The 27,886-nt window shown below is 45.3% G+C and overlaps 1 protein-coding gene across 3 annotated transcripts; it reads left to right on the top strand.

Moving 5' to 3' along the window:
• The first annotated feature begins 408 nt into the window (after positions 1–408).
• On the top strand, positions 409–27,621 carry Spp2 (secreted phosphoprotein 2). 3 transcript variants are annotated; one of them, XM_048441776.3, is made up of 8 exons: positions 412–614; positions 711–835; positions 4,448–4,567; positions 8,343–8,450; positions 13,576–13,630; positions 14,743–14,793; positions 16,718–16,813; positions 27,483–27,621. In XM_048441776.3, exons 1-7 carry the CDS (start codon positions 548–550, stop codon positions 16,801–16,803), a joined length of 612 nt encoding a protein of 203 aa, XP_048297733.3. In that variant the 5' UTR covers positions 412–547; the 3' UTR covers positions 16,804–16,813; positions 27,483–27,621. The 3 variants fall into 3 exon arrangements, with proteins under 3 accessions (XP_085552992.2, XP_048297733.3, XP_048297732.3); XM_048441775.3 differs by lacking the exon at positions 27,483–27,621 and adding an exon at positions 23,421–23,532 and having other exon boundaries at positions 420–614; XM_085696866.2 differs by lacking the exons at positions 8,343–8,450; positions 27,483–27,621 and adding an exon at positions 23,421–23,532 and having other exon boundaries at positions 409–614.
• The last annotated feature ends 265 nt before the right edge of the window (positions 27,622–27,886 follow it).

The following is a 27,886-nucleotide window of genomic DNA, read 5'->3' on the forward strand; positions in this document are numbered from 1 at the left end:
CACTTCGTTATGCTCTGTGCCACCCGTACCACCATTGTTGTTTCTGAATCATGGCCCCTGTCATGTACTGGAGGTGGCAGGCCGAGCTAAGCAGGCCGGCGAAATTACTCTGTGTGTGTACGGTCTCTAGGAAGGGAGGAACCTGGCACCGAGAGTGTAGGGTTTTGAGGACCATGTAAGGAATAAATACACGACAGCTTTAAATTCACCATTTTGTTGAGGTTACAGTTTTATCCCCTCCCCCCAGAGAATGAAATGCAAAGAGAGAAAGCAAATATCCCACACGGAGACCCAAGCTTCTCTGGATGTCTCCTGGTGTGGGCTAAAGTCCATTGGAAAGGTCCAAACTTCAAAAGTGGCCTCAACCTGGAACTTTTCCATAGGAAAAGTCACCAGTAAATATTGACACCAGAGTCAGTCATCTCTGCTGAAGTTCCGGGCTGCTCCGACCAGCCAGGACAGCCAGGTCACAGGTGACAAGGATAAGAACTGTCATCCTGAAGCTGTAGAGCGGCCATCTCCCTGGCTCTGGGTCACAGCTCTCAGGATGGAGCAGGCAATGCTGCAGATGCTTGTTCTGTTGGCGCTGGGAATGCACTACCAGTGTGCCTCAGGTGAAGGACACACTTAGCCACCTGCTCAAGGTGATCGATCGCTGCCCTCTCAGAGTTCCACCGCCTCTCACTGTGGCCTGTGTTCTTGCTGTCCAGGTTTCCCGGTATACGACTTCGACCCTTCCTCCCTGCAGGAGGCCCTCAAGGCCTCGGTGGCTAAGGTGAACTCGCAGTCCCTGAGTCCTTACCTCTTTCAGGCGACCCGGAACTCCTTGAAAAGAGTAAGTGAATGGGGACACCTTTCCTACCTTCTCCACCATCCCTGCCTTGTCTTTGCTTACTTTGTTGAATCAATTGTTTTTATTTTTCTGTTTGCAAAGATCACAGCCGGTCCTTTTTCTTGCTGACTGCTTCAAAGAAGAGATTTTAATTACAGTTTTTGCCCTGGGGTTCTCAAAGCTTCTTGGGACATCTGATTCTTCCTTCTGTGTTTTCCCTCTGACCTTGGCTTCTCTCTGTGCGTGTCCTGGTTTGGGGTGAAGAGTCTTAAAGCCCTCCTGGCTCCTAGGAAACATTCTAGGGATGCTGTTGGCCTCCCAGCTTTTATAGGAAGGAAACACTGGCTCCGGAGACAAAGAAACCCACCCAACTTTGTCAACTTCATAGTGCTATTTCCTGATCACCAGAGAACTGGGTGAACATTATCTTGGGTTTGCTGGGACTCAGTGGAGCACAAAATGAGGGGGAAATGGAGCAGTATCATAGAGAAGCCCTTCTCCTTCCTGCCCCTTGAGGACTTCACTATCTTTTTATCAGCTTAATGGGGTTCAGAAGAAGGTAGGGACAGAAAGGCACCCCAAGCAATTGATGTTCATGCCAAAGATGAGGAAGAAATAGAGCAGCCAGCCTCATGGAGTCAAGAGTGGACCCACGTGGCCACGTGGTCAGGCAGCCACTACCACCACATAGAGGCCACACTACCGTCACAGTCTCTACGGCTTTCTCTCTTCTCCACCCTATTCTAGATCCACAACCTTTGCCATTTAGCTGCTCCTCTGCTGTTCAACAGAAGTACACTTTGCTCTCCCAGCTTGCCTTCATGTAAAAAAAGTCCCTTTGCCCCCCGCCCCAACCTTCTGACACTGGTTCCTTGTTTTCTTTTCCAAATACAAAGCAAATTCATTGAACAGCTTCAGCCGTCTCTTCTAACTGGGTATGGTCATGAAGATGTGGGCTGAGCTATTGTGAGGCACCAACCCTAGGATCTGACTGTCAAGGTTGGCACTGAACACTATTATGGGGCAGTACTTACTTAGAGAGTAGGCAGCTACCAGGCAAAGGCCAGGCTGCTTCTGGGAGAAAGCCACATCAAAGTGCAGCTGCCTCTGTCGCCAACCCTGCTTTTGCTGGCACCCAGGCCATGTTTCATTGGCACTGGATGTAATTCTCTTAGAGTGCTGTAGAACCCGCGCCCTCTTGTCAAACTTGCAGATCAACAATTTAAATTCACTTGAAATTTAAATTCAGCTAGGGCTCACTATGGAACAAAGCGATTCATTAGATGGGAGCACGGGGACAGATCCAGAGAGAACTAAGTGGGGACACCATGGACAGGTAGCCAGTGCAACATGCCTAAGCCAGAATATACTGACACATGGCCATCTTGCTATAGACATGGAGGCCTGACCCCAGGTCCACAGACCTAAAGATAAGCCACTGACAGATGACTTATGTGGATTCTAACAGATACTTAACGCATCTTATCCCAGGGTGTTGCTCTCCCACCCCGTGCTTGACTGCCTGTTCCTGCTCCCTTGCTCTCCCTATCGCCTGAGTATATTAGTCAAGTGACCTTCTCCATCACCTCTCCTTGAGTTCCGCATCCCACGATGTCACAGGAAATGTACACAGGACCAGCAAAGTTTCTGTAAAACGAAGAGATGGCCTTTACACCTCCCCCTCAGCATCATGTTCCTCATCTGTGAGGGAGACCTCCGCGGGCTCCCTGCTAGTCAGATGGCCTTTCCTCTCTGCACCCCCTTACAACGGCATCAAGAAACTAAGGCGTCTGATGGAAGGAACAGCGTGCAGCCAAGTGCCAAAGGCTTATAGTCAAATGGGAGGAAAACTAATTAGTATAAAGACAGGGTTTGTAATTCTAAGAGAAGCTGAATACAAGGTCCTGGAAAACCAGCCCTCTAGCCTGGTTGTGGGAAGAATTAAAAAGTCTGTTCGAGAGAAAATCCTAAGGGTATGACCAAGTGGATGTTGGCAACAGAAATTACTGTGGGTGGACAGAGGAGCCCGGGTTACCTCTTTACTCTGTAAAGACTTCCCATGGCTGACGAGACTACAATTTGTCTGACATTCATCATCTCTCCAGCATCGCTTGTCTTCATTCTTTAGCACCAATTTCCCAAGTTGTCTTGCTTAATTTTTTTTTTTTTTGGTAAACATTTGTGGGATGGTACTCACTCTGGAATCACAGCTGCCTGACATCTTTACTGCCTCAGGCGTGCAGTGTACGGGGCAGTGGCGGGGGGCTTGGTGTATCAAAATATCCTCTGTCCTCAGTCACCCAGGTTCTTCAGGAAGTTTGAAAGGTACCCTGGTCATCTTGGTGGCAAGATTAGAAAATGATATAGATTTAGTCATAGGTCAGAAGTGCTCAACCACGAGATAGCCTGAGGCTTATTTACTTAATTTAGGAACTGGTGGACGTGCATGGTGCCTCCATTAAGAAAATGTCACTTTGAGCCAAGTGGTGGTGTTGCACACCTTTAATCCCAGCACTTGGGAGGCAGAGGCAGGCGGATCTCTGTGAGTTCAAGACCAGCCTGGTCTACAAGAGTTAGTTCTAGGACAGGCTCCAAAGCTACAGAGAAACCCTGTCTCAAAAAACAAAAACAAAAAAATTCACTTCAAGTTTATGCAGTCTATTGCTGTGTTCTAGACTGAACTAGAAAAGACTAGATCATTGCTCCTAAGAGAGATTAGGAGTGAGGTTCCCAAGAACTTTGGGGCACAATACTTTCATTGACACATTCAATATGTAACCTTATTTTTGTGAGTTTTTTGAGCTTATTGGTTCCTAATATAATATACAATGTAGGTTCATTAACATTGAACCCACTCCCCAGGAACCTGGAATTCCCACCCAAAGAAGTCTTGCTGAATGCGTGTGTTTTCTACATAAGGCACACCACGGCCTCTTACTCTTGATGCCGTACAGTCTCTCACACTAGCTTGGGGACTGAGACGACCCAAAGAAAGCACCAAAATGCCAGTCGCAAGTCTCCCAACAGAATGCTAGCACCGTGTTCACAGTGCACAGGCTGGAACGAGAAGGCAGAGTGCCTCGTGTGTCCTTAAACAAAAGCTAGGTGAGTCACTTAGGAGTTACAAAGAGGTGACTAGGTGAGTTCACGAGCATCGACTTTTGTGGAAAAGGAATTTGCCAATGTAAATCTTTAGAAGCAATGTTGGCCTTGGAGTGAAGGTAAACATTCTACATCCTACTTCCCTTCCTCCCTCCCTCCCTCCCTCCCTCTCTTCCTCCCTTCTATTTACTATTGTTTTAGGACAAGATCTCTCTCTATAGGTTAGGTTGATCTCAAGCTTGAAACCTCCTGCCTCGGCCTTCTGAGTGCTGGGATTCAAGGGGTACCCGCCACACTCAGCTTCTTTGGTTCCACGGTTGTCAGTGTTGCGTGGCTTTTCTCTATGGGCTTCAGTGTGAGTGCCTGTTGTGGCACGGATGCTAAGATATCCCATAGCTTTTCCAGTGAGTACGTGATTCTGTCAACATTTTCTCACTGGGCAGAAAGAATCATACCAGCACCACGAATCTCAGAAACCTGCCTATTGTAAATCCATGCTTTGCTTTTGTGAAGGTCAATGTCCTGGATGAAGACACCGTGGTCATGAACTTGGAGTTCAGTGTTCAGGAAACGACATGCCTGAGAGATTCTGGCGATCCCTCCTCCTGTACATTCCGAAGGGGCTACTATGTGGTAAGTGACCCAGGAAGTAATGTGAGGGAGACCCTCACTACTTTCATGACTAGGAGTGGGTCAGAGGTCACCAAAGGAGCTTGGCTGGCTGCTGCCTGCCTGGCACTCAGCCAGACACTGGGTCGCCACAGCATTTCCTGCCATGGACTGTGTGCTCCGTGCTTGAGGGAGTGAGCTCTTGAGTCTGGAATCTGCAGTCTTGGTGATATTGGTCAATTCTTTAACCATTACTGCCCCAGTGTCCTATTCTCTAAGGTCCAGATGTAATCTCCAGTATGTGTTATATCCTCACATGGTGAGGATGCTTTGCATCAGATGGCGTAGTGATGCAAAGAGGCCTACAGCAAAGAGAAGTACCAGCACATCTGAAACTCTGCTTGACATGGATGATCGTGAGCCTCACTTTGGTACACTGTCCATGACTGAGTGTTGTCCACAGTGTGTCTCCCCTTCTCATTCAGGTTACATGGCCTATTTATGTCTACGTTCCCTGTGACCAGAATCATCAGCTGTTGTATGATGGAACCCTCTCTGATCAGAATGAAACCATCAGTCCAGACCCAAAATATTTCAGTCAAATGAGTGACTTCTTGAGATCTCATTACAGAGAGGAAATTATTTCACTATTTATCTCATGAAACTTCAATGGGGTTCTGTCTTATAGAGGACTGTCACATGCATTCACTTCTAATTAAATCTTAGGGCCACGTCACTTATCCATATCCATATATATATGACATATACATACACACAGAGACATAGACATGTATGTATATGTGTACTTATGTATGTATGTATATGCCACATAGTCAAATATATGGCATCTCTACTACATTTCTGTTAAAGCAAGAAGAGATTCCAATCAGACTTTTATACTCACGAGGAAATGTAGGTTTTTCTCAGAGACTGGTATTAAACTCATGGAGATATTTAAACATCCCTTTTAAGCTGTTTAGTTCTGCAGAGTATTCTTTTTTTTTTTTTTTTTAGTAAATTTTATTAAATTATAAAAGTTTCCATTTCCACCCCCCCTCCCAACACCCTCCCACTCCCCCTACTCCCCCTCCTCCTCCCTCTTCGTCCCCTAGGGCGGTCAGGGTTTCCTGCCCTGTGGGAAGTTCCAGTTCCTTCCCCCTCCCTCCAGGTCCAGGAAGGTGAGTGTACAAACAGACTGGATCCCCAAAATCCATTATATGTAGAGGAAACAGGTCCCAGTGTCATAGTCAATGGCTTTTCAGAAAGACTTCGGGTCAGCCACAGTCAGAGAATCCGGCCAAATTCGGAGAGTCTGGTTAGATCACGTCCTCTTTCAGTCCCAGTCCAACTGGCCTTGGTAAACTCTCATCAGATCCGTTCCCTTGTATCAGTGGGTGATGGCATCCCTCGCAGTACTGACTTCGTTTTTCATGTTCTTCCTCCTTCTGCTCCTCATTTGGACCTCGGGGGGCTCAGTCCCGTGCTGCAATGTGGGTTTCCGACTGTATCGCCATCCTTCGTCAGATGCAGGATCTATGGTGATAAGCAAAATATACATCAGTATGGACATGGGCCACGGCCGATTCAGGCACCCACTCCTCTGTCCAGAGAGCAATCTGGGGGATCTCTCCTTGGACCTGGGATCCCATATATACTCAAGTCTCCTGTAAACCCTAAAATGGGTCCCTTAGTTGAAATATAATCTTCCCTGATCCCTTGTTCATCCTTCCTCCCTCCCCCCCCATCCCAGGCCACCAAGCTTTCCCCTTTCTTCCCCTACTCCCTTCTCTCTAACCTTCTCCCCTTCCATCGACCCTCCCTCCCCCCCATGCACCCGAGGTTACCTGGGACTCTTGTCTATTTCCTACCTCCTGGTGGATAGCTAAATAATCTTCATCAGGTTCATCTTCTTATTTAGCTTCTCTAGGATCACGAATAATAGGCTCAAAGACCTTTAATTATGGTTAGAATCCACTTATGAGTGAATACATACCGTGTTCCTCTTTTTGGGTCTGGCTTACCTCACTCAGTAAAGCGTTTTCTATTTCCATCCATTTGCATGCAAAATTCAAGATGTCATTGTTTTTTACCGCTGAGTAAAACTCTAATGTTTATATGTTCCACACCTTTTTTAACCATTCTTCTATTGAGGGGCACCTAGGCTGTTTCCAGGTTCTGGCTATTACAAATAGTGCTGCTATGAACATAGTAGAACAAATGCTTTTGTAGTATGATCGGGAATCTTTAGGGTATATTCCCAAGAGTGGAATTGCTGGGTCCTGAGGGAGGTTGACTCCCAGTTTCCTGAGAAACCGCCACACTGATTTCCACAGTGGCTGCACGAGTTTGCATTCCCACCAACAATGGATGAGTGTTCCCCTCACCCCACATCCTCTCCAGCATAGGATATCATTGGTGTTTTTGACTTTAGCTATTCTGACAGGTGTAAGATGGTATCTCAAAGTGGTTTTGATTTGCATTTCCCTGATCGCTAAGGAGGTTGAGCATGACCTTAAGTGTCTTCTGGCCATTCGAAGTTCATCTGTTGTGAATTCTCTGTTAAGTTCAGTACCCCATTTTTTAATTGGGTTAATTAGAGTTTTAGTGCCTAGTTTCTTGAGTTCTTTGTATATTTTGGAGATCAGACCTTTGTCTGATGAGGGGTTGGTGAAGATCTTCTCCCAGTCAGAAGGCAGCCTTTTTGTCCTACTGACAGTGTCCTTTGCTTTACAGAAGCTTCCCAGTTTCAGTAGATCCCATTTATTCATTGTTTCTCTTATTGTCTGTGCTGCATAGTTTACATAAGTGACCCCAAAAACTCTACCAAAGAACTCCTACAGCTGATAAACACCTTTAGTAACGTGGCAGGATACAAGATCAACTCCAAAAAATCAGTGGCCCTCCTATACACAAAGGATAAAGAAGCAGAGAGGGAAATCAGAGAAGCATCACCTTTCATGATAGCCACAAATAGCATAAAATATCTTGGGGTTACTCTAACCAAGGAAGTGAAAGACCTATTTGACAAAAACTTTAAGTCTTTGAAGAAAGAAATTGAGGAGGATACCAGAAAATGGAAAGACCTCCCCTGCTCTTGGATTGGGAGAATCAACATAGTAAAAATGGCAATTCTACCAAAAGCAATCTATAGATTCAATGCAATCCCCATCAAAATCCCATCAAACTTCTTCACAGACCTTGAGAGAACAATAATCAAGTTTATATGGCAAAACAAAAAACCCAGGATAGCCAAAACAATCTTATATAATAAAAGAACTTCTGGAGGCATTACCATCCCTGACTTCAAACTCTATTATAGAGCTACAGTATTGAAAACAGCTTGGTATTGGCATAAGAACAGAGAAGTCGACCTATGGAATCGAATAGAAGACCCAGATATTAACCCACAAACTTATGAACACCTAATTTTCGACAAGGGAGCTAAAGGTATACAATGGAAGAAGGACAGCATCTTTAACAAATTTTGCTGGCATAACTGGATGTCAACCTGTAAAAAAATGAAAGTAGATCCATATCTATCACCATGCACAAAAATCAAGTCCAAATGGATTAAAGACATCAACATTAATCCGTCCACTTTGAACCTGATAGAAGAGAAAGTGGGAAGTAGTCTACAAGATTTAGGCACAGAGTATTCTTTGGATAACTGAACCACCTCTGTGAATTTCTCCTTTCGGCCGCATTTTGCAAACCCTGCCGTATTTCCCAGTTTATGGTCCAGAGGCTAACCCCTCCCACAGGGCCCTGAAGAAACAACTCATGACTCTGTCTTTGTCAGCCAACAGCTGCTTGCCGGAGCACCGTGCAGATGTCCCAGGGGCAGGTGCAGGATGTGTGGGTTCACTGTCGCTGGGCCTCCGCATCCGAGTCCAACAGCAGTGAAGAGGTATGATGGGGGCCGGTCTCCTTCCAGCTGGGTCGGGGACGGTCTGCGAAAGCTGAGCGGTTTGATGGGATAGGTGGGCCTTCATGCAGCCGTCAGTAGACAGAACTCTTCTCACACAGCTAGATTCTCCCTTGAACAACTGGCCCATTTTCCATAATCCGTATTTCTTCCCACCACACTCCCCCAACGCAAAATACAGCAATGCAGCTCTTACCTCAAAGGGAATAAGAGGCAGTTCATTTGGGAGCTAACTATAAGTGACCCTGACCTGGGAGCACAGATTCAGTGGGCCCCAAATGCTATGTTTCCTGTGTGGTAGTTTGCTTCTGATTTCATGGTTTTATAGGAGCAGAACAATTAAAGTACAAAAATCAATGGATTTCAAATACGTCTGTGGAAATTTCACGTAGTTGGATTACAGCAAAGAGGGGAACGTGTTAGAGGCCTCGGATGTATCTGATGTCACTTTTAGCTTTGGGGTTGCTGGGAGCTAGGGATCTGTACATTCCCAAAAGGATTTAAGTTGATGATCACAAGGTTGTTAGACCATACACAGGGGTGAGCGATAAAAGGCTGCTGGGGGCAAAGACGGCCCAAGAGAGTTTGATCTAAACCTGAAACTCTCTAGCTCTCCACAATCACCAAAATCCAACCAGAGGAACAGGACTGATAATTCTCTCTCTCTCTCTCTCTCTCTCTCTCTTTCTCTCTTCCTCTTTTTTCTTTTAACCTCCTGCTCTTTCACTTTCTCTACCTGAGATTTGGGACTTGATTTCAGAGCATTAGTTACCAAATTTCAAAGTTTGACCCCCAAGTCTGTAGCTCACTGGAGAGCACATGGGCATCTTTGTTGGACCAGTGTTCCAAGTATTGGATCTGCGACTCTAGGTCAGGATTCCCCGCCCTCTTTGGTTTTTCAAGACAAGGCTTCTCTGTGTAGCCCTAGCTATCCTGGAACTCACTCTGTAGACCAGGCTGACCTTGAACTCATAGAGATCCACCTGCCTCTGCTTCCTGAGTGCTGGGATTAAAGGCCTGCACCACCACCACCCAGCTAGATCAGGATTCTTGACCTTTATTTAACCTCCATGGTCTGCAACTTCTTCTCCTGTTAAATGCTGAATAATACAGACATCAGCTGCTACCAGAGACTTTAGGAAAAAGGCCTGGGCTACAGTTTCAATAGGCAAGGTGAGGCAACCTATTCCAATAAGCCAGTGAAAGAAATAGTAAAAAGCAGAGAGACATTTTTTTTAATGGGGTCAATAGATAAAAGGGTCCAGTGACCTTCATGTGCACCTTTGGAGACATAAGTCTAGATTTAGAGAAAAAAATTGGAGCAGAAGGTTAGTGGCTTATGCATGACTAAACAATTCTCACCACTGACTCATCATTATTCCAGCCCCAATCTGTCCTCCAATCCAGTCAAATAAACTGGTAACCACTGTCTTTGCCCATGGGAACCAGCCTCAGTCCTACATGTGGTGACTCTATTCCAGGGTGCAGCCTCTCCTTCATGAGGATAGTTGCTCTGCAGGGTAGCCTGCGAAGATTCTTCAAAGTTTTCATCCCCTGGAATCGAAAGCGACCTCAGGTTTAGGATATTGACTTGTCTCTGTGCCTTCAGCCTTGAAGAGGAATGGGATAGGTTAGATAAACACTCCCAGAGGGATTGGCAAGCTAATCCGTAGCGTAAGCAGGTACCAGGAGAAGTCTTAGCGCCCGTCTTCCTCCTTGGAAGTTACCTGTGGGTAACTCCAAAGGAGGAGTCAGTGGATGTGAAAGATCAGATCTACGGTCTGATAATATGCTAGATGCTGAGTTAGTGGCAGAAGTGGCCTTTTTGTCCCTAATTGCCTTGGACACATGTATTAGTTACCTTACTGGTCGTTGTGGCAAAAGCAACTTAAGGCTCACCGTTTGAAGGATCACCCCATGCAGCCAAAGCATGGCAGCGAGGACAGCTTTAGCCGCAGCAGCAGGCGTGTGAGGTACTGGTCACATTGTGTCTGCAGTCAGGAAGCAGAGGTGTGTGTGTCGGAGGGGGGGTTACTGGTCCTTAACTGGCTTTCTTCTTTTCCCCTTTTCACTCATCCTAAGACCCCAGCCTGTGCTATTGGCACCACTTGGTAGGTCTTTACTCTTAAACCTATTCATAGACTCCACAAGAGGTGTTTCTCCTACGTAATTTCAAAACCCACCAAGTTACCAATCAACATTGGCCATGGCAAAGTGGTTCGCACTATTACTTTGAAATCAGTGACACACATTTATGACTTGACCTCACATTACTTCCTTGACAACTCTCTCTACTAGACTGAATCTCCTGAGCCTGAGGGATGTTAGTTTTCATCAGCCTCATTTAAACTTGATGCCAGATAGGTGTTCAGTAAACACTTGTTGAAAGAATACAAGAAAACTGGGGGGAAATTGTCAGGAATACAGCACAAAAAAATCACCTTCTGTATTCCAAAGGTGTGATTAATATCACAGTTACATCTTTCATGTAATTTGCTCATTCGTAGTGGGGTAAAGTTCTTGACTGGTGTTTAAATCTTTCCCACTATTGTTCAGCTATAGAATAACTTTCTCTACATCTTCTATTTTTGTTCAGTTTTATGAGATAGAGCTCTATTATGAATATTATATTAAAAAGTGCATAAAGCTCTAACTTCAAGAATTGAACACGAGCATTCACACCCTCTGTGGAGCTGACATCCCTGCCCCTTGGTTGTTTAATAATGAAATGCATTTTAGAATTAGGAAGGTATAAAACCAATGACCAGAGACCTCAGAGTCACATGGGAACATCTTTCCAGTACAGAGAAGAAACACATTGTTGGCCGATCTCAGTCACACTGCCAACTTCTGAGGGTCAACCTCCCAGGTCATTTCTGGGCGTCTCCTGGAGCTGTAGTTTGAGGATTTTCTTTTCTTGATGCTAACTAAGTACCAAGGGTCCCCTTTACTTAACTCTCAGAGTTAAACTCTTTGACAAACCTGTGACACATGGTCCAGCGAACTCGAGAATGACAGTGATCAAACATAGCTTCCAGGGCAATTCATTTACTACTGATTTTGTGGTTTGTATGTGGGAACCAGAGGGGAACTATATGAGGTTGGAGATAACAACACTGCCCAGTTCTAGTTGACCCTGGGGATTGGACTCGGGGTTTCATGCCTGCTGGGTAAGCATTCTACTGACTAAGCTACACTCCAGCCCCGACTTCTTCATATCATGAAGCAAAACTACAGCTACAGACTCACATCCTTGGTACTTGGAGGCAAAGGGAATCCTTATTTCTAGCTTGAGTTAGAGAAATCATCTACCATTGCACTCCTTGGCCTGACTAATGTCATATGCCTCTCCTATAGATACTGTCTTACTATTTATTTTTACATATATTTTCTCTGTACACTGCGTTTATTATTTTTTGTGTGTGATGCTGGGGGTGACATGCAAGGCCTCCTATATAAAATGTTTGCTTTACTACCAAGCTACATCCTTAGCCCCTAATGTAATGTCTTTTCTTTCATTTTTTAAGTAACACCATTAAGCTATAATTCACATGTGGATACAATCTGCCTTTTAAAAAGATTCTGTTTAGTGGTTTGGGGTATATTTGGGTACAGTTCAGTGGGTTTGGGTATATTTGCATGATGGTGGTCAAGTTCCCACCACCATCCAAATTCAGAATCTGCTCATCATCTGGAGAGGGGGTTCCTGAGAAGAGCCCGTCTCTAGTTTACAGTCTCCCACCCTTCCTTCCTTCCTTCCTTCCTTCCTTCCTTCCTTCCTTCCTTCCTTCCTTCTTCCTCCCTCTCCCCCCCTCTTTCATTTCTTACTTCCTTTCTCCTCCTCCCTTTCCTTTCTTTTTATTGAGATAGGCTCTTACTATGTAACCCAGGTTGGCCTTGAACTCACAGTGATCCACCTGTCTCAGCCTCCCAAGTGTTAGGATTGAAGGCTTACACTACCATAGCTGGCTGAGAGCTTCTGTTTCTACACCTTCTTGCCAACATTTGCTACTGCCTGTCTATACTTTAGCCATGTGCTATGTATTAAGAGGTATTTTGTTATGGTTTAATTTGCATTTTCCTCATGACTGTCCATTTGTATAGCTTAGGGAAAATGTTAATTCCAGTGTTCTAGTTATCTTTTTATTATGGACTTCTTAGTGAACATTTCCTCTCACTTTTCGTGCCGCCCCTGCTATGATGACCTTTGCTACATCCAATTTCTTTCTCTTTTATTGTTTCTGAAGACTTACAAACATGTAGATCTTTTATTGATGATCTGCTCTGATTTAGTTTTTATGCATAGTTTGGGGAAATGGTTCAGTACCGCTCTTTTGTATGTGGTTTCTGGTTGTCCTAACATTGCTTACTGCCTTGTGTTGCTAAGTCCTCACCCCTTGATCTGTCCCCATGACGGGAGCCAGAGCCTCACGGTGGCTGCCAAGGATGGAGACATAGCCGCCAGGCAGAAAGATGGGATAGACTTCCTTGACTATTGTATGGATCTGGGCATTTTCTACAAACTGCTTGGAGTTCTTTTGATCTCATGAATGTAAATTGGAATTGTCATAGAGACATTTCCTCTAAGCTTGTACATTTTGACCTGAACTTGGTCTAATTACAAAGTTCCGTTTTGTGCTGCAGGGTCCAGAGGCACATACTGGCCCAGTGGAAGCTTTGGCTTCGACTTAACCTTTGTATAACTTACTATTCTCCATGTGATCTCCTGCTCCCTTTCTCCTTTCTCTTGCCTTCCTTTCTTGTGTCTGTCCTTTCCTTTCTTTGTGGGCAGGGCAAGGCCTCACTCTACAGCCTAGGGTTGTCTTGAACTTACGATCTTCCAGTCTTCGCCACTTGTCTGCTTGGATTCAGGCGTGCATCATCCCACCTATTTTTCCCGAGTTATCTTCCTTTAAACTTGTTTTAATTAATTAGTTAACTAACTTACTTAATTAGTTAACTGTTGAGCCATCTTTCCAGCCTCTTACTGTGCTCTCTTGAATGTACACATTAGAGCTAGCCTCTTTCCACTGAGTGCACTATACATCCAAATCCTCTACGCAGCATTTGCATTTTCTCTTTCATACTGATATTTAAACTTTTTTAGATGATTTTTGGGGACATGCCAAGATCCTATAGACGGAGAAATGATTATCTGCTGGGTAAGTTGAGACCTATGACCTTTGGTATTATTTGTTTTTCCTTCCTAAACTTCCAATCACAGTTCTCTGTGAATCATTTAACGCTAGACATGTCTAGTTTTTCTACAGATAACCTTTGAACAATTAAAGTCATTACAAAAAGCAAACACCTGGCTTTACTTTTGCTCCTTTCTTATCTCGCTGGGTAATGATGCAACCATTGGCTTAAGTATTGCTACAGAGTTCCCCATATAGGATGGCATTCAGTGGTCCGACACCTCTGCAGACCGGTAGGGCCAATGTCAGTTTTTCTTGTTATAATCCTGTTTCTGTTGCTGGGATAAAATGTCACAACCAAAAGAAGCTTGGGGAAGGAAAGCACTTATTTTTGGCTTACACATCTCAATCATGGTCCATCATAAAGGGAACTCAAGGCAGGAACCCGAAGGCAGGAACTGAAGCCGAGGCCATGGAGAAGTGTTATGTACTGGCTTGCTCTCTATAGCTTGCTCAGCCTGCTTCCTAATACAACCCGAGACCACCTTCCCAGGGGTAGCACTCCCCACAGTGGGCTGAGCCCTCCCACATCAGTCATCAGTTGATAAAATGCCCCCCAATACAGACCTGCCCACTGGCCAATCTGGTAGGGGCATTTCCTCAGTCAAGATTTTCTCTCCTAAGATGACTTAGTTTATTGACAAAAACCCTAACCAGCATACACATCAAGAGGGCCTCACACTTGGTCATGCTTGCTCCCCTTCACACAGCATCCACACTGTAGGATCTAATATGTGCTATGTTCCTAGTCAGGGTAGACTCAGGCATTTCCAGTCATGTGACTGGCATCCATGCCACTGTCTCTCAAGGTGTCATGGTTGGGTGATAGAACGGTCTTCATTTCCCCGCCATATGCAATATTTTATTGTAAATGGCATCAGGTTCTTCTCTACCACTTAGAAGCCATTTTTCATGTTTTTGATGAGTTTCCCTATTGGCGTCAATGTCAGTAAAACTCTGCTGCCGTCCGCTGCTCCTCTGTTTATGGGGCATATTCCCGGGCTCAGCTCTGCAATTACATCACTCTCTGCAAGTGGGTGGGGAGGTCTGGCCTGACGGTTGTTAATGTGTTACAGGTTTTCTTACGGATGAATTCAGAAATGAACGAGTCCAGGACCGGTCACTTGGTAAGTGGTCTGTTTCCTTCTGTCAGATCTCCCTAGAAACTGCTCATCAGGAGGGCCACGCTGAAGCCATTGTACAAAGAAAGGACAGACCCTGAAATAGGAAATGATTTCCACAAACGAGAACATTTATGTATGAACTTGCTTGGTAAGCCGTGAGAAGGTAACTTTGAGGCACTAGATTCCATAAAAGATGCCAGAAATGAAATGTTAGGTCAACTTGGGAGGTCATCACTAGCCTTTCTCCTTGTCCCACCCATAACATTTTCTGGGTCACCCTCCCTATGACTATCTCCCTCATTTCCCAGTCTTGACCAGACTTCTTGGTAAATGGAAAAGCCTGGAGCTTTAATCCTTGCCCATACAGTCAGTTTCCTTCTTCAGTATTCGGGGTGGCTTTGCCAGCTCTGTGTCCTCCACTTAAATCCAGAGGAGCGGAGTATTGAAAACACTGGGTGTTAATTGGCAAAGGCGGAGTGCATACCCCGCACTTACTGCTTACCAGGGCTTCCCCCTTTGACTCTCACACTCAGACTGTGGCTGCACCGTGTTCTCGCCCTCCTTGGAGGCTTTGGTATGGTAATTCTCTCTATTTCTACAGATCTTTTTCCGTTCAATGGTCCCCAATATTTCTGCAGGCAGGAGGGAAAAGGTTCCTTCTTAAGAGTGTCCCGTACATGTACACACTTATTGTCCCTGTGTATGTTATCTGAGTTATAGAGTCCCCTGTGTGGCCGTGCTCCCCTCGAAGAGTCAACTCATCTATGTTGTTAGGGTGGACTCTGTCGTCCCCAGGCAAGTGGCTAGCACAGGGGCCAGGACTTTGATCCTATCTGTCTAACAGGTCTGTGCATTCTCCACACTTCTCTCTAACATTGCGCAACCCACCCTGTGTCCAGAACCCTGTTAGAATAAATGACACTGACATTCGCAGGTTAGGGAGCTCTGTCTTCATGTTCCAATTGATGCTGAGTGCTAGAAATTCAACCTGAAACTTTTTTAAAGCCCCCAGGGTTTGCCTCTTGGGAGAACACACACACACACACACACACACACACACACACAGAGAGAGAGAGAGAGAGAGAGAGAGAGAGAGAGAGAGAGAGAGAGAGAGAGCGCCATGACTACTGCTCAAGTGTTCTTTTGGACATTTCTTACAGAACTTCTTCAGAATCTATGGCCTATTCCTTGAATGCCTGCCACAGTAGGAACTGTTAGCTCTTGGGATCTGATTCTGGAAATGATCAAAAACAGGAAATAAATCCGATGAATCAGATTAATAATCTACTTGCGGGCTTCATTACCAATTGCTACATACATACCAATGTATTCCCAAATTCAGCAACTCTGACAGCAAACCGTGATTATCTTGTAGTTTCTGGGGTTAGGAACACACACACACACACATACACACACACACATACACACACACACACACACACACACACGAAGGGGGTGGTGTAAAGAGAGAACAAGAGATAAAAATATAGTACAGACGTAAACTCGTGTGACCTGTCCTCTTGTGTGTGTCAGAAAGCTTCTCCAAGCCAACACTTAACCACATTTGGGCCTTGGAGCATCATTAATGCAGATGTACAGCTGTCTCGGAGATGCCTTTGAACAGAACGGTTTAATGGAATTCCGCAAATGTGTGTGACAAGCATGGGGTAGTTTCCACGGAGGGCTGAAAAAGAGATGTGACAGTTCCTGCCCTTGAGGGCTTGCAGCTAAGGCCGAGGATGTCACATGAGCTAAAGAGTGAGAAGTCAGCTCTGGGTGCCGCTGTGACATGAGAGGGCCCGAGGCTTGTTGGGGAAGGCGAGAGATGGGTGCATTGGGTGTTGTGTGGGCAGTGACAGCTTCAGTTCTGCTTGGCTTGTTCTCAATAATTTATGCCTGACAGAGTGTTTCTCCCTTCCATCTTTAGAGAGAGTGAGAAGGGGACATCTTCCTTCACATAGAAGGTTCCAAAATCTCCATCATAGAGCAAGAGTAAACTTTGGCTTTGAGTGACATCCTGGAGGTAAGGGACGACACTCACACTATGATCATTTAAAGGCAGAAGGAACTTGGAGTAAATGCCACGGCTTTGGAGGGCTCCAGCTCTCCTCCTCATGCTCCTTGGTGTGACTTTCTGTTACCTCCTGCCTCCTCCATCCATTATGCTTCCATCTTGTGGCCCCTGTCTTTCCCCCGTGACATCTGCTGTTACTGACATGACCGAGTTCCTCCATTTTACAAGCCACAAAGAGAAGGGTCCCTGCTTTACCCAGCCTTTCTTCCAATATTTCCCTCCTGACATTCTTCCTTCCTAGGAGGCTCCATAACATTTTTCATGGAATTGTCTTTGACTTCTCTTTCTCTGTCATTTCAGCACTGCTGGCCGTGTTTACTACCTCAGCCCAGGTCTTTCTCTCTTCTGTAGATTACTCTGTCATCTCTTCCTCTTACTTGTCCATCATTGCCATTGATGGGTAGGCTACCTTCAAATGTGTCACACTCTCCCAAGATCTGGGTCCTTATGTCAACTGCCTGCTGGAAGCATTGGCCGTGGGTATACTGTGAGATCCAGAAGATCTGCTAGCCTCATTTCTTTTTAATGCCCTTTTACCCACCAAATTTTCCTAACTTAAAGATGTGGGAGCATCACTGAAAAGTCTTCTCTGTCCTTCATCATCTCCTGGTTTCTGTGGGATGTTGGTTGTCTAGACACATTTATCTAACTTCAGCCTGCCCTCTCTTTCCCTCACTACTTACGGAACAGGCTGCATTCCGGGCTCAGGGCCTCGTTCCACACTGCTTGCCTTGCCTGCTGGCCTTGGGTTTATCCGGAAAGATGAGAAGACTTTGATCTTCCACTGCTGCCCTCTGATGTTGACTTCACTTGTGGGTTAAAGCAAAGACACTGAGGAAAAACAGAACAATGGCTTTTACATTCTCCCCAGTGCTTTGGGGGAACTGTAGACTGAATCCTGGTCTATGAAACTGCCACCCAGCGTGGTGGAGTCTCACAATTACACGTATTCTCAATCACCAGGCATGAGAGCAAGCAGAATAAGAATTCTGAAAACTCACAAGTATCAAAGGGTCCCCATGAAGGATGGAGTTAAAAGGAAGCTTAAGATAACAATTGCAGAGGCTGGACAGATGGCTCAGTGGTTAAGAGTGCTGGTTGCTCTTACAGAGGACATGGATTTGATTTCCAGAACCTGCAAGGTGGTTCACAACCATGTGTCACTCCAGTTCCAGAGAACCCAGCCCCCTCTACTGACCTCTGTGGGTACTGCACACACGTGTGGTACACATACATGCATACAGGCATTCATACACATAACAATAAATCCTAATAATTAAAATTAAATAGAAACTTGGAATCACAAGTGTGAATTTGAGGGCAGCCATGTTTACAGGAACACACACAAATTACAAACAAAGCCTTAGAATTTATGCACTTGACATTTTTAATGAAAGCATTTACTTATTTTATGTGGATGAATGCTTGCCTGTACGTATGCATATGCACCATGTGTATGCCTGGTGCCCTCACTGCCGGGAACTGAACCTGGATTTCCTTCAAGAGCAGCAAGTGCTCTTAACTGCTGGGCCATCTCTGCAGTTGTCTGTTCCACTTCATATTGTGGACAACACCGCACACTTCCAGACATGACCTGAATTCCTCGATGGCCCACAGCAGCTTTACTGCTTCAGCCCCACACCGCTGGCTTTGTCTTTCCCCCACACACCACACTCCTGAGCTCCCATGATGCCCAGGTTCAGTTCCCAGCCCTGGAATGGTAGTTCACAACCATCTGTAACTCCAGTTTCAGGGGATCCAATACCCTCTTCTGGTCTCTGAGGGCACAAGGCAAACACATTACGGTGCATATACGTACATGCAGGAAGCTTCCTGAGCATTCATCCCAGACCCCTGTAATCCGTCCATGACACCCGATATGTCCACCCTCAGTCGGTGTCTTTGGAGTGGATGCTGGGGTCTTTCCGATCATGCTCTTGAGAGGCTTCTGCCTGAAAGGCAGCTAAACATGGCATAATTAATCCTAACGACTTACAATTTGAAAGAAGTCAACTGACATTTTACTAAAATAGAGAGAAAATTCACTATGGATGAGAGATGCAAGTGGCAGATTTTCTTTTTCATCTAAAAATAAAAAAAGGCTTCTTCTTGAGATCAAGAAACTATTCATCATGAAGAAAGAGACTCATTGAATTCTTTACATGCATACAAAAACTGCCCCAGTATACACCATCTGGAGCGAGGGCAGGGTGGGAGGGTAGAATTGTCAGTGGGTCGGCTGTGCTTTGCTTACTAATGATATGATTACCACTGGTGTGTATGCATGCGTGTGTCGCAATAAAGTTGCATCATCTAGCATCTGCAGAGACACGAATCACCAAAACACATGTCATTAAATGCAGACTGAAGACCAAATGCAGCAGCCTTGGCCTGTGTGTTGATTTTTGCTAGTGTCCCAGTTGCATCTCTGCCCTCATGTGACCTTTAGCAGGGCAGGTTTTGAAACAGCCCACCATGTTGCCTAGAGTCATAAAATGAAGCTAGTAGCAGTCACATGGTGGGTCTAGTGAGGAGACAGCCCCAGTGGGCTCTGGGCTCCGCTGGTCTCTTCCTAAACCTGCACCATGCCATCCGACAGGCATCCAGTCCTGAGAGGAGGGTTCAGCACCTCCAAGGCTGTTTCTTTTTCTTTGCGTTAGATGAACTCTTTGCAGATGAACCTAGCCATTCTTATTAGTTTAGTTCGATGACTACTGAAGATGTCCCTTAATGTCTATATACAATTATTAATAAAAATGTCCTTTATTCATTTCATTAGATACCCAGGATAGAATGAGTGGATGATTGACTATTAATGAGATTGCTATTTTAAAATTGTGAATCGCATTTCCCCCACTTTATCACAAGTCTGCCCTAGTCCCTGAATTAAAATAGAAAGTGAGAAAATGTGTCTATAATTTAGTAAATACTGTTCTAGGCTTCTTTAAGGTTGCCAGGAACAATTTAATACACGAGTATAGAGTGAAATGTACTGTGTAATAAAAGAACCATGACATTGTTTGTTAGTGGGACTCTAAAATAGGGCGTTTGGAAAACCAGAGCACAATGCTCATGTTGAAAGGGTCTACTTGAAATTCCTACATTTTCTTAACCTTTGTAGCCGGGACGGTTCTGTGTTGTCAACTGTGGGGTGACAGAAGGATGTGAGCCGGACATTTTCTTTATGCTGTCCTATGGCTGTCTGTAGGACTGTTGACGTGTACCCAAGAGCAGCGGCAGAGGCAGGTCTGATGGTTTTTCTTCATAAGTCAATAGCAGAAAGATTTGTCCCATGAGTTTTCTACTCATTCCTTCCGCCACTGTTGGTCAGATGTCCTCTTTGCACCCAGTCTCTGCATCCAGGAAGACCAGCCCTCACAAGTATGCTTACTCCCTCTGTTATATAGCGATCTGTTTCTTAGAGAAGGGGGCAAGGTGCTCAGAGAAGTCCCACTCACACAGATGGTGTGGAGGTTGGGGTTTATCTTCTCATGTCTGCTTGCTACACCTCTGGTCTTCCCCTTGTGATACACCTCTTCGTGAAATTTCAAAGTCTGAGATCCATTTATCCTGTGCTAAGAGGCTCTGGATGTGTTCTTGCTAACTAGACATAACTTTCCAAGTGTGAATAGCGTGTCTACCATCAAAAGTCAGGTGGGGGCACTGTTCCCCAACACCTGAGGCACCTTGGCCTCTTGGGAGGGATTTCCTTGTTCAGGTTTCGGACTCACTAGTGAGAATGTCTTGTTATGATCTCCAGAACATACTCACCCACCGAAGGGAGTCAGAACCCACAGAAGGGGGGCGCAGTGGGGAGTGCCACTAAGGCCCAAGAAGCAAGAACCTGATTCCTCTCCACTCTCCACTGCCCTCTAACTCTCATTCCTGCACACTGCATCTCTTAACAATGGTTTTACCAGGTATTGTGAGCTCCCATGATCTGCATGAGTTAATGTTCTACATGTGAGAACATGGAATTACTAAACAACTGTATCTATGAGAATCATAAGGTTAGGTGTCTCGGAGCTGTGTTCCTGACATGTAACATTGTTCATGCGTGTTTCTGATTAGATGCCTTATTGAATGCATTTTGCTCATTCTCCTTTTTTTTTAAAAAAAAACAAAACAAAACAAAACAAAAACCATTAAATGCATACCCAATGTGTTGTAACCCAGGCTAAAGAAGAGCACATCCAAGCAGAGGCTGGTGGTGCGGGCAGCAATCCCAGCTACACAAGAGACTGAGGCAGGAGGATCACAAGTTCAAGACATTCCGGGGTTACAGAGAGAGTTCAAAGCCAGTCTGAGCAACTTTAGTGGGACTTTTCTCAGAATAAAAAAATAACTATCAGAAAGACTGTGGCTGTGGCTCAGAGGCAGAGTGCTTGCATAGCATCTGAGAGACCAGGATTCAATCACCCCCACACAACACAACACATCACACACACACACACACACACACACACACACACACACACACACACACACAGAACCACATATAACATATAGATTTGCCTGTAAAGTCTACCTCAGCCTTCTTTGACCTAGGATACTACAAAGCACTGCATTGGCAAGAAATTTTAAAGAGTAACTCATCAACACAAAGCTAAAACATGGAAAAAAGTCCACAACATCAGATAAATTTCAAGAAGGACACTTGTATAGAACATGTGAATTGATACAAAAAAGACTGGAAGTTTCCTCACTGGACCTCAGAGGGCAACACATGGACAGGATGTCTCAAGGTTTGGGCCACTCTAAGCTTGCACATGAGTGAACAAGAGACCATGAGAACTGAATTGGGGGTACAAGCAAATATTAGTGAGCAGGTGAACCCACAGCAAAATCTGAGACTAAGGACGGACTATGTAATGGCCCCTGTAAGCTAGTGGCTCCTCTTGGCTCCTCTTGAACAGCTCTTGCTCTCTGTCTCATCCTACCCTCTTAAAACTACAGCCCATATTATCCATGAACTTCATACACTCCCTCCTCACCCTGACATCTCCCCCCTCACTCGGGGCATCTACCTCCTTCCTCACTGAACCCCATGACTGTTTTGGATAGTGGGGACCACTCTTGTCCTGAGACCCCTTGCTGCTGAGACTTTCTGCTTTCCCTGGCTCCCCTCGCTGGCCAGAACTCCCTGTTCTTCATGGAACACTCTTCTTCCTGCTCCTAAATGATCACTTTCCCTATGGTCTGGACCTCAGTCCTTCCTCTACTCGCTGCCTCCCCTTCTGGTGGTTCCAGGCATCCTCGGTGCCTTGATGTGCTTGTCTGGGATTGATCCATTCCTCTTTGTTGAACTCTGGGTTTAGGAAGCAACAACATGCCACCCACTTCCTGCAAATTTCACCCACTTACTCCACTGCAAATTCAAACCAAAATCCTTCCTTAGAGACCTGCTCTTCTCCCTCATCGCCTTGGCTAGCATGCCAGAGACATGAAGTTCAGGGGTCTTCCCTTCCTCACCCAAGGTGTGATGAGTTTGGCCAGCCCTTCCTCTGCAATGCGCCCTGGCTCTGCCTCTCTCCCTGTTCTTTGCTCCTCTTCCTTTGTAGCCAAATGTGTACTAAATCTTTCTGACAGTTTCTACCTGCTGCCCTCAAAGGCTCAGCCACTGAGGCCCCCTAACACAAGTTCAGAAGGGCCCTACTAGCCCGAGTACCATGGCGTATGGACAAGGCCCCAGTAGTGTGGGCCTTGTCTGCATCCCTTGTTGGCATCCTGGTTTTCTCTGCTTCCTGCCTCACACAGAAGTCTCACACAGTGGGCAATTCTCCCTGGGCCCTGGGTTTGACCTCCATCCCACCAGAGGGCACATCGCTCCTTGCCCTCTCTGGGAGCTGATTGCCTTGGGTCTATATTGTCAGGCATCTGAACCCTCAGTGACATCCACCTTCCCCTCTAGTTTATGACTTTAAATGTTTTAGGATGTCAATACGGTGTCTTTTTTGATCTTTTCAGTCCTAAAAACATGTTTCATGCATTCTTGCTTACTGAGCAGATTAACTGATGAATGAATGAGTGGGTGGGTTTGGGAAAATTTGGTCTCCAGCCCCATTTCCTTAGATTACCGCCAACTCGGACCAGCTACGTCTTTGCTTGGCTCCTCCATCTCCCATTCATAGGCCAGTGCCTGGCTGGAGCCTCTGCAAGGAGTCTCTCTGGTTCTTCCTGCTGAGAAATAAACTCCCTTTTTGAGGCTGTGCCCCTGTCCCCTGATCAGACTACCTCATCTTTCTGTGTTGTCTCTCATTCTGTCTTTGGCCAAAGCAGGATGTTTTGTGTGGCTGTTCAGGTCTTCTGTGTCATTTGGATCACTTTTAAAGCAATTCCCAGGAATCCCAGGCCAGGCCTCCAATGTAGAGATGCTGTTGGTGGTCCAACCTGCCCCTCCTTCTCGGGGATGCAGATGCACACCATGGTAGTCTAACCTGCCTCTCCTTCTCAGGGATGCAGATGCACACCATGGTGGTCCAACCTGCCCCTCTTTCTCAGGGATGCAGATGCATACCATGGTGGTCTAACCTGCCCTTCCTTCTCTCTTGAATAGGCTCTGTGAAAGGAAGAGAAGCCAAAGCGGCAATGAAGAAAGATGTGGCGAATTGTGTCACTTTCTCTTTGATAAGCTCCACTATGCAATAAACGTCTTTTCCTTCCCACAAGACTCTCTCATTGTCTGGTTTGGAAAAGAGAGTGTATCATTAACTATCCAATTTTAGATGCGAAACTAATATCAAGAGAAGGATGCTAGGGATGGAGACTCAGAAAGTAGGTGTGTTTCACGTGTTTTCAGCCAACAGTTGTAAATGCCTTGTTACTCAAAGCAAGGAGGCTTAATCAGCCTGTTGTCTTTCCTTTTAAGTCACAGTGGCAACTTTTAGGGCAGTAAAACTCTCCCATATGATACTGCCAAGGTGGCACATGACACCATTTTCTCTTTAATTCCCAGAGAATGAATGAGGCAGCAAATACCCATGCAGTGGGTTGTAGTGGACAGAGCAGTCCGGGTCAGCAAGTGGAGCAAACACTAACAGTAATACAAGCTGTGGTGCAGGAGAATTGTCTGCATTCTGTCAATCATGTTTAAATAAATGCTGATTGGTCAGGCAAGAAGTATAGGCGGGTCAACCAGACAGGAAGTAGAGGTGGGGCAATGAGAACAAGAGAATTCTAGGAAGAAGGAAGCCCATTCCTCCCACTCCTGCTCAGATCACCGAAGAAGCAGGATATGACCTGCCTTGCTGAAAAAGGTACTGAGCCACATGGCTAACATAGATCAGAATAATGGGTTAATATAAGCTACAAGAGCTAATAAGAAGCCTGAGCTAACGGGCCAATCAGTTTTATAACTTTTGTAGACCTTCTGAGTGATTCTTTGGGACCTAAAGACTGTGGGAACTGGGCAGGACAGAAACCCCAACAAGCAGCCCCTCATGTTACAAAGCTGCTGGTAACAGAGAACAGTCTTTGGTGTGAGAGCAGGTTACTTTGTGTCCTGTGTTTCTGCAGGCCCAAACCGCTTGAAGAATGAAGTTTAGTAGGCCGTAGAGATGGCTCAGTGGGTAAGACTGCCCAATGTCTAAGCATGGGAACCTGAGTTTGGATCCCCAGATCCCATCTATTAAAACAAAAAATCAAGGCCGGATATGGCCATGTGTGCCTGTAACCTGTTTTGATGAGCACCCTTGGTCCTCATTGGTCACACTTGCTGAAATGGGGAGTTTTGGGTTCAACAAAAGATGTTGTCTCAAGGAAATGAGGCAGAGAGTGAGGGGCCTGGACACCTGGCATCCTTCTTTGGCTTCTGCACACACATATTTTTACTAATAAAAAAAATCCATCCGGGGTTTAAGGCGTAACAAGTATTGTAGTCAACCACTGTCCCTACTGGAGCACACACACACACACACACACACACACACACACACACACACACACACACACTACTGCTTTTCCTTTTGATTTCTTATCTAATAAATCAGCTGCGGAATGAAATATTTTTAAAGCAGGCATCCCAAGAATCCCACTCCCAAGGAACCACTCAGGGAATGGGGCTATACCAAAGCCACCTGTTCTGGATACCATTCACAGTTTGCTGTGTGCTTGTGTGTGTGCTACATATGTGTGTGTGTGCGCGCGTGCACGCGTGCGTGTGTATTTGTAATCATGAAATGGCATCCATTCCACCATTAAGAGTTAGTATGCTAAATACAGTAGTGCTTGCCCATGATGCTTCAGAAACCGAAACAAGAGATTCATAAGTTTGAAACCAGCTTAGGCTTCACAGTGAGACCTTGTCTCAAACAAAGATGGAGTTGTTTGTGCCCGCCTTCCAACAACAGAAAGTCAAGACATTATAAAGAAGTGGTTGTTACACACAGCTGCCTGTCACAAATGGAATGTGCATTAACCTTGGCCCCTACATGTATTCTGTTCATGACATTTGCTCAGATACAGACATATTATACTTCTAGACTGAAGAATTAAAACAAGGTGTTGGGGGAATGGAACTGGTCCGGCAAGGATGAAGGTATTCTAAAGAGACAACTGTGAAACCAGGAACTCCAAAGAATTAGAGCTTCTTCTAGGAATCTCACACTGGGAAAGGGAAAAGGCTGAATCCAGAAACCAGCCCAAAAGAAGCTACTTTCTGGGAAAGAGATTTCACACCTTTGTGGTGTGGGAAGTCCTTCTGTGTATGTGTTGCTTTTATTGGTTAATAAATAAAGCTACTTTGCCTATGATAGGGCAGAAGAAAGCAAGGCAGGAATTCCAATTACATAGCAGAGAAAAGAAGGCAGAGTCAGAGAGATGCCACATAGCTGCCGAAGGAGAAAGACTTCTACTGGTAGGGCACAGCCTTGTGGTGATATATATAGATTAATAGAAATGGGTTAATTTAGGATATAATAGTTAGCCAGGAATATGTCTAAGTCAGTGGCCAAGCAGTGTTGTAATTAATATAGTTTCTGTGTGTTTATTTCGGGTCTAGGCAGCTGGGAAACGGATGAGCAGTTTTCCTCCTACACCTTTACATTCTTGGACCGCCTCCATAGTCAGTCACATTTCTGTGTGGTTTCGTTGTTGGTTTGGGTTTCATCATCTCCCCAATGAGGAAAACTGGGCTTACCCCCCTTTTTAGTTAAAACAGATTTTTCTTTTGTGGATTTATATTATATTCACATTTATATTATATTCACATCTTTGCCTCCTTCCTCTTTCCTCTCTTCAACTCTTCCCAGGTCCTCTCTAATTCCTTTCAAGTTCATATCGTCCTCTTGATTTATTATTGTTATCTACGCCATTTAGTGTTACTCCCTTGTGTATGTGTTTAGGGCTGATCAGTTGGTACTGAAAACCTATCAGGGGGCTAATTCTTGTCTTTTCTAGTACTAATTCTCTGTCTGTCTGTCTCTCTCTGTCCATGGCACTTCATCTGGGTGGGGTGCCCTATTAGATTTCCCCTCCACACTGACACAGCAACTTGTATTGTCATTGTGCACCTCTTGTTTCGGTGACCATATCCTCATGATTTCCTGGGTGCAGCTTCTCTGTCCCATAAAGAAGACACCATCTCATAGCAACCATCCTGGTCCACCGACTCTTATGATTGGCCCATTCCTCTTCAGCTGTGCTTCCTGAGCCTTAGATGCAGGGGTCGGGTTGTAGATGTATCAGTCAGGGTTGGGCACTCCACAGCCTGTTGTTCTTGGCATTTTGATTACTTATGACTTTTTATAATAATTTCCATCCAGCTATAAAAGGAAGCTTCTTTGATGAAGGAGGGAGCTATACTTGCCTGTGTGTATGAGGACGGTTTTAGAATGGAGGCAGAGATTATACATGCGCTCCTGCTTCACTTACAAGGTTCACCCCAGCGTTCATAAATCATAAACTCTCTCCCGCCTCTAAAGTCGAACCCAGTCACTCCCTCAACCTCAATAAGCTGCTGCACTCTGGATCAACCAAACATCTTACCCGTACACACCTAAGCAGGGCATGAGCAATTTCAGTCATGGTCAAGTAGGATAAAAGCTACACACAATGTAGTTATTAATTTATATATTTTTGTAATTTGCTAATCGTTAAATTCCCTACACATTTCTCCCGCATCCCTCTGGAGAGGACAGCAATAAAGACACATGGTTGTGAAATGGCTGGTCCTTTCTCAGCAATTATCATTGGTTCTGGAGAAAGCTGGGGGCAGGGCTGTGAGGAGTATTTGTAGGCGGAACTGTTAGACCCCTGGGAGCAGGTGCCTTGGGAGAGTGAGAGCCAACAGCCCCATTGAGCGCACCTAAATACATAGCCGAGTATTTCAGGCCTTCTTAAAGGATAGCTGGCATCCATTTAAATGGGAAGCATTCCAGTTAAAAACACCAGCCTTTTAGCTGCTCTTAGGGGAGGGGTTGAGGAATGTGGTCAGTGCTGGAATTCTCTCTTGGCTCTGGCCTCAGTCGAAACCACAGTGCAAGACAGTGACAACCATCTCCCCCAAAATGTTATTGTTCCACCCTAAGACTTGCCGCAGAGAAACTCTGGCATTTCTCTAGAGGCAAGGGTGATGGAAGTCACCTGCCAAAAGTGACTGGTTTTTTTTTTTTTTTTTTAGATTACAGAATCAACAGTCGCATCAGGTGTGACACTCTTGCATTCTTTGGAGGTCCTGGGAACACGCACACGACTTTGTAGAGAGTGTTTACTCCTTTGTCAGTTCACATCTGGGAATTACAAGTTGCCCAGAGTTCAAATGTTTAGTGCTTTTCTTGTGTTTCCTGCCTGGAATGTCTCAGTATGGCCTGTTGACAACCTGCCATGGATCAGTGTCCCTCTGTCACCTGGGTTCCTCCTGTGGGGAGAGCTGGCTATCAGCCCCCAGCCTTTATAAGGTTCCTCAGCCTGGATATCAGTCAAGGTCTTGCGTTTGGAAGGGTCTTCCTCAGACTTTCTGTTGTAGGTCATTTTCCTCTCCAGACTTGCCGTAAGCAATGGAATTCTGATCATGTGAATAATTCG

Source organism: Myodes glareolus, chromosome 1 (assembly GCF_982192425.1).
Source record: "Myodes glareolus chromosome 1, mMyoGla1.1, whole genome shotgun sequence".
Classification (NCBI taxonomy): domain Eukaryota; kingdom Metazoa; phylum Chordata; class Mammalia; order Rodentia; family Cricetidae; genus Myodes; species Myodes glareolus.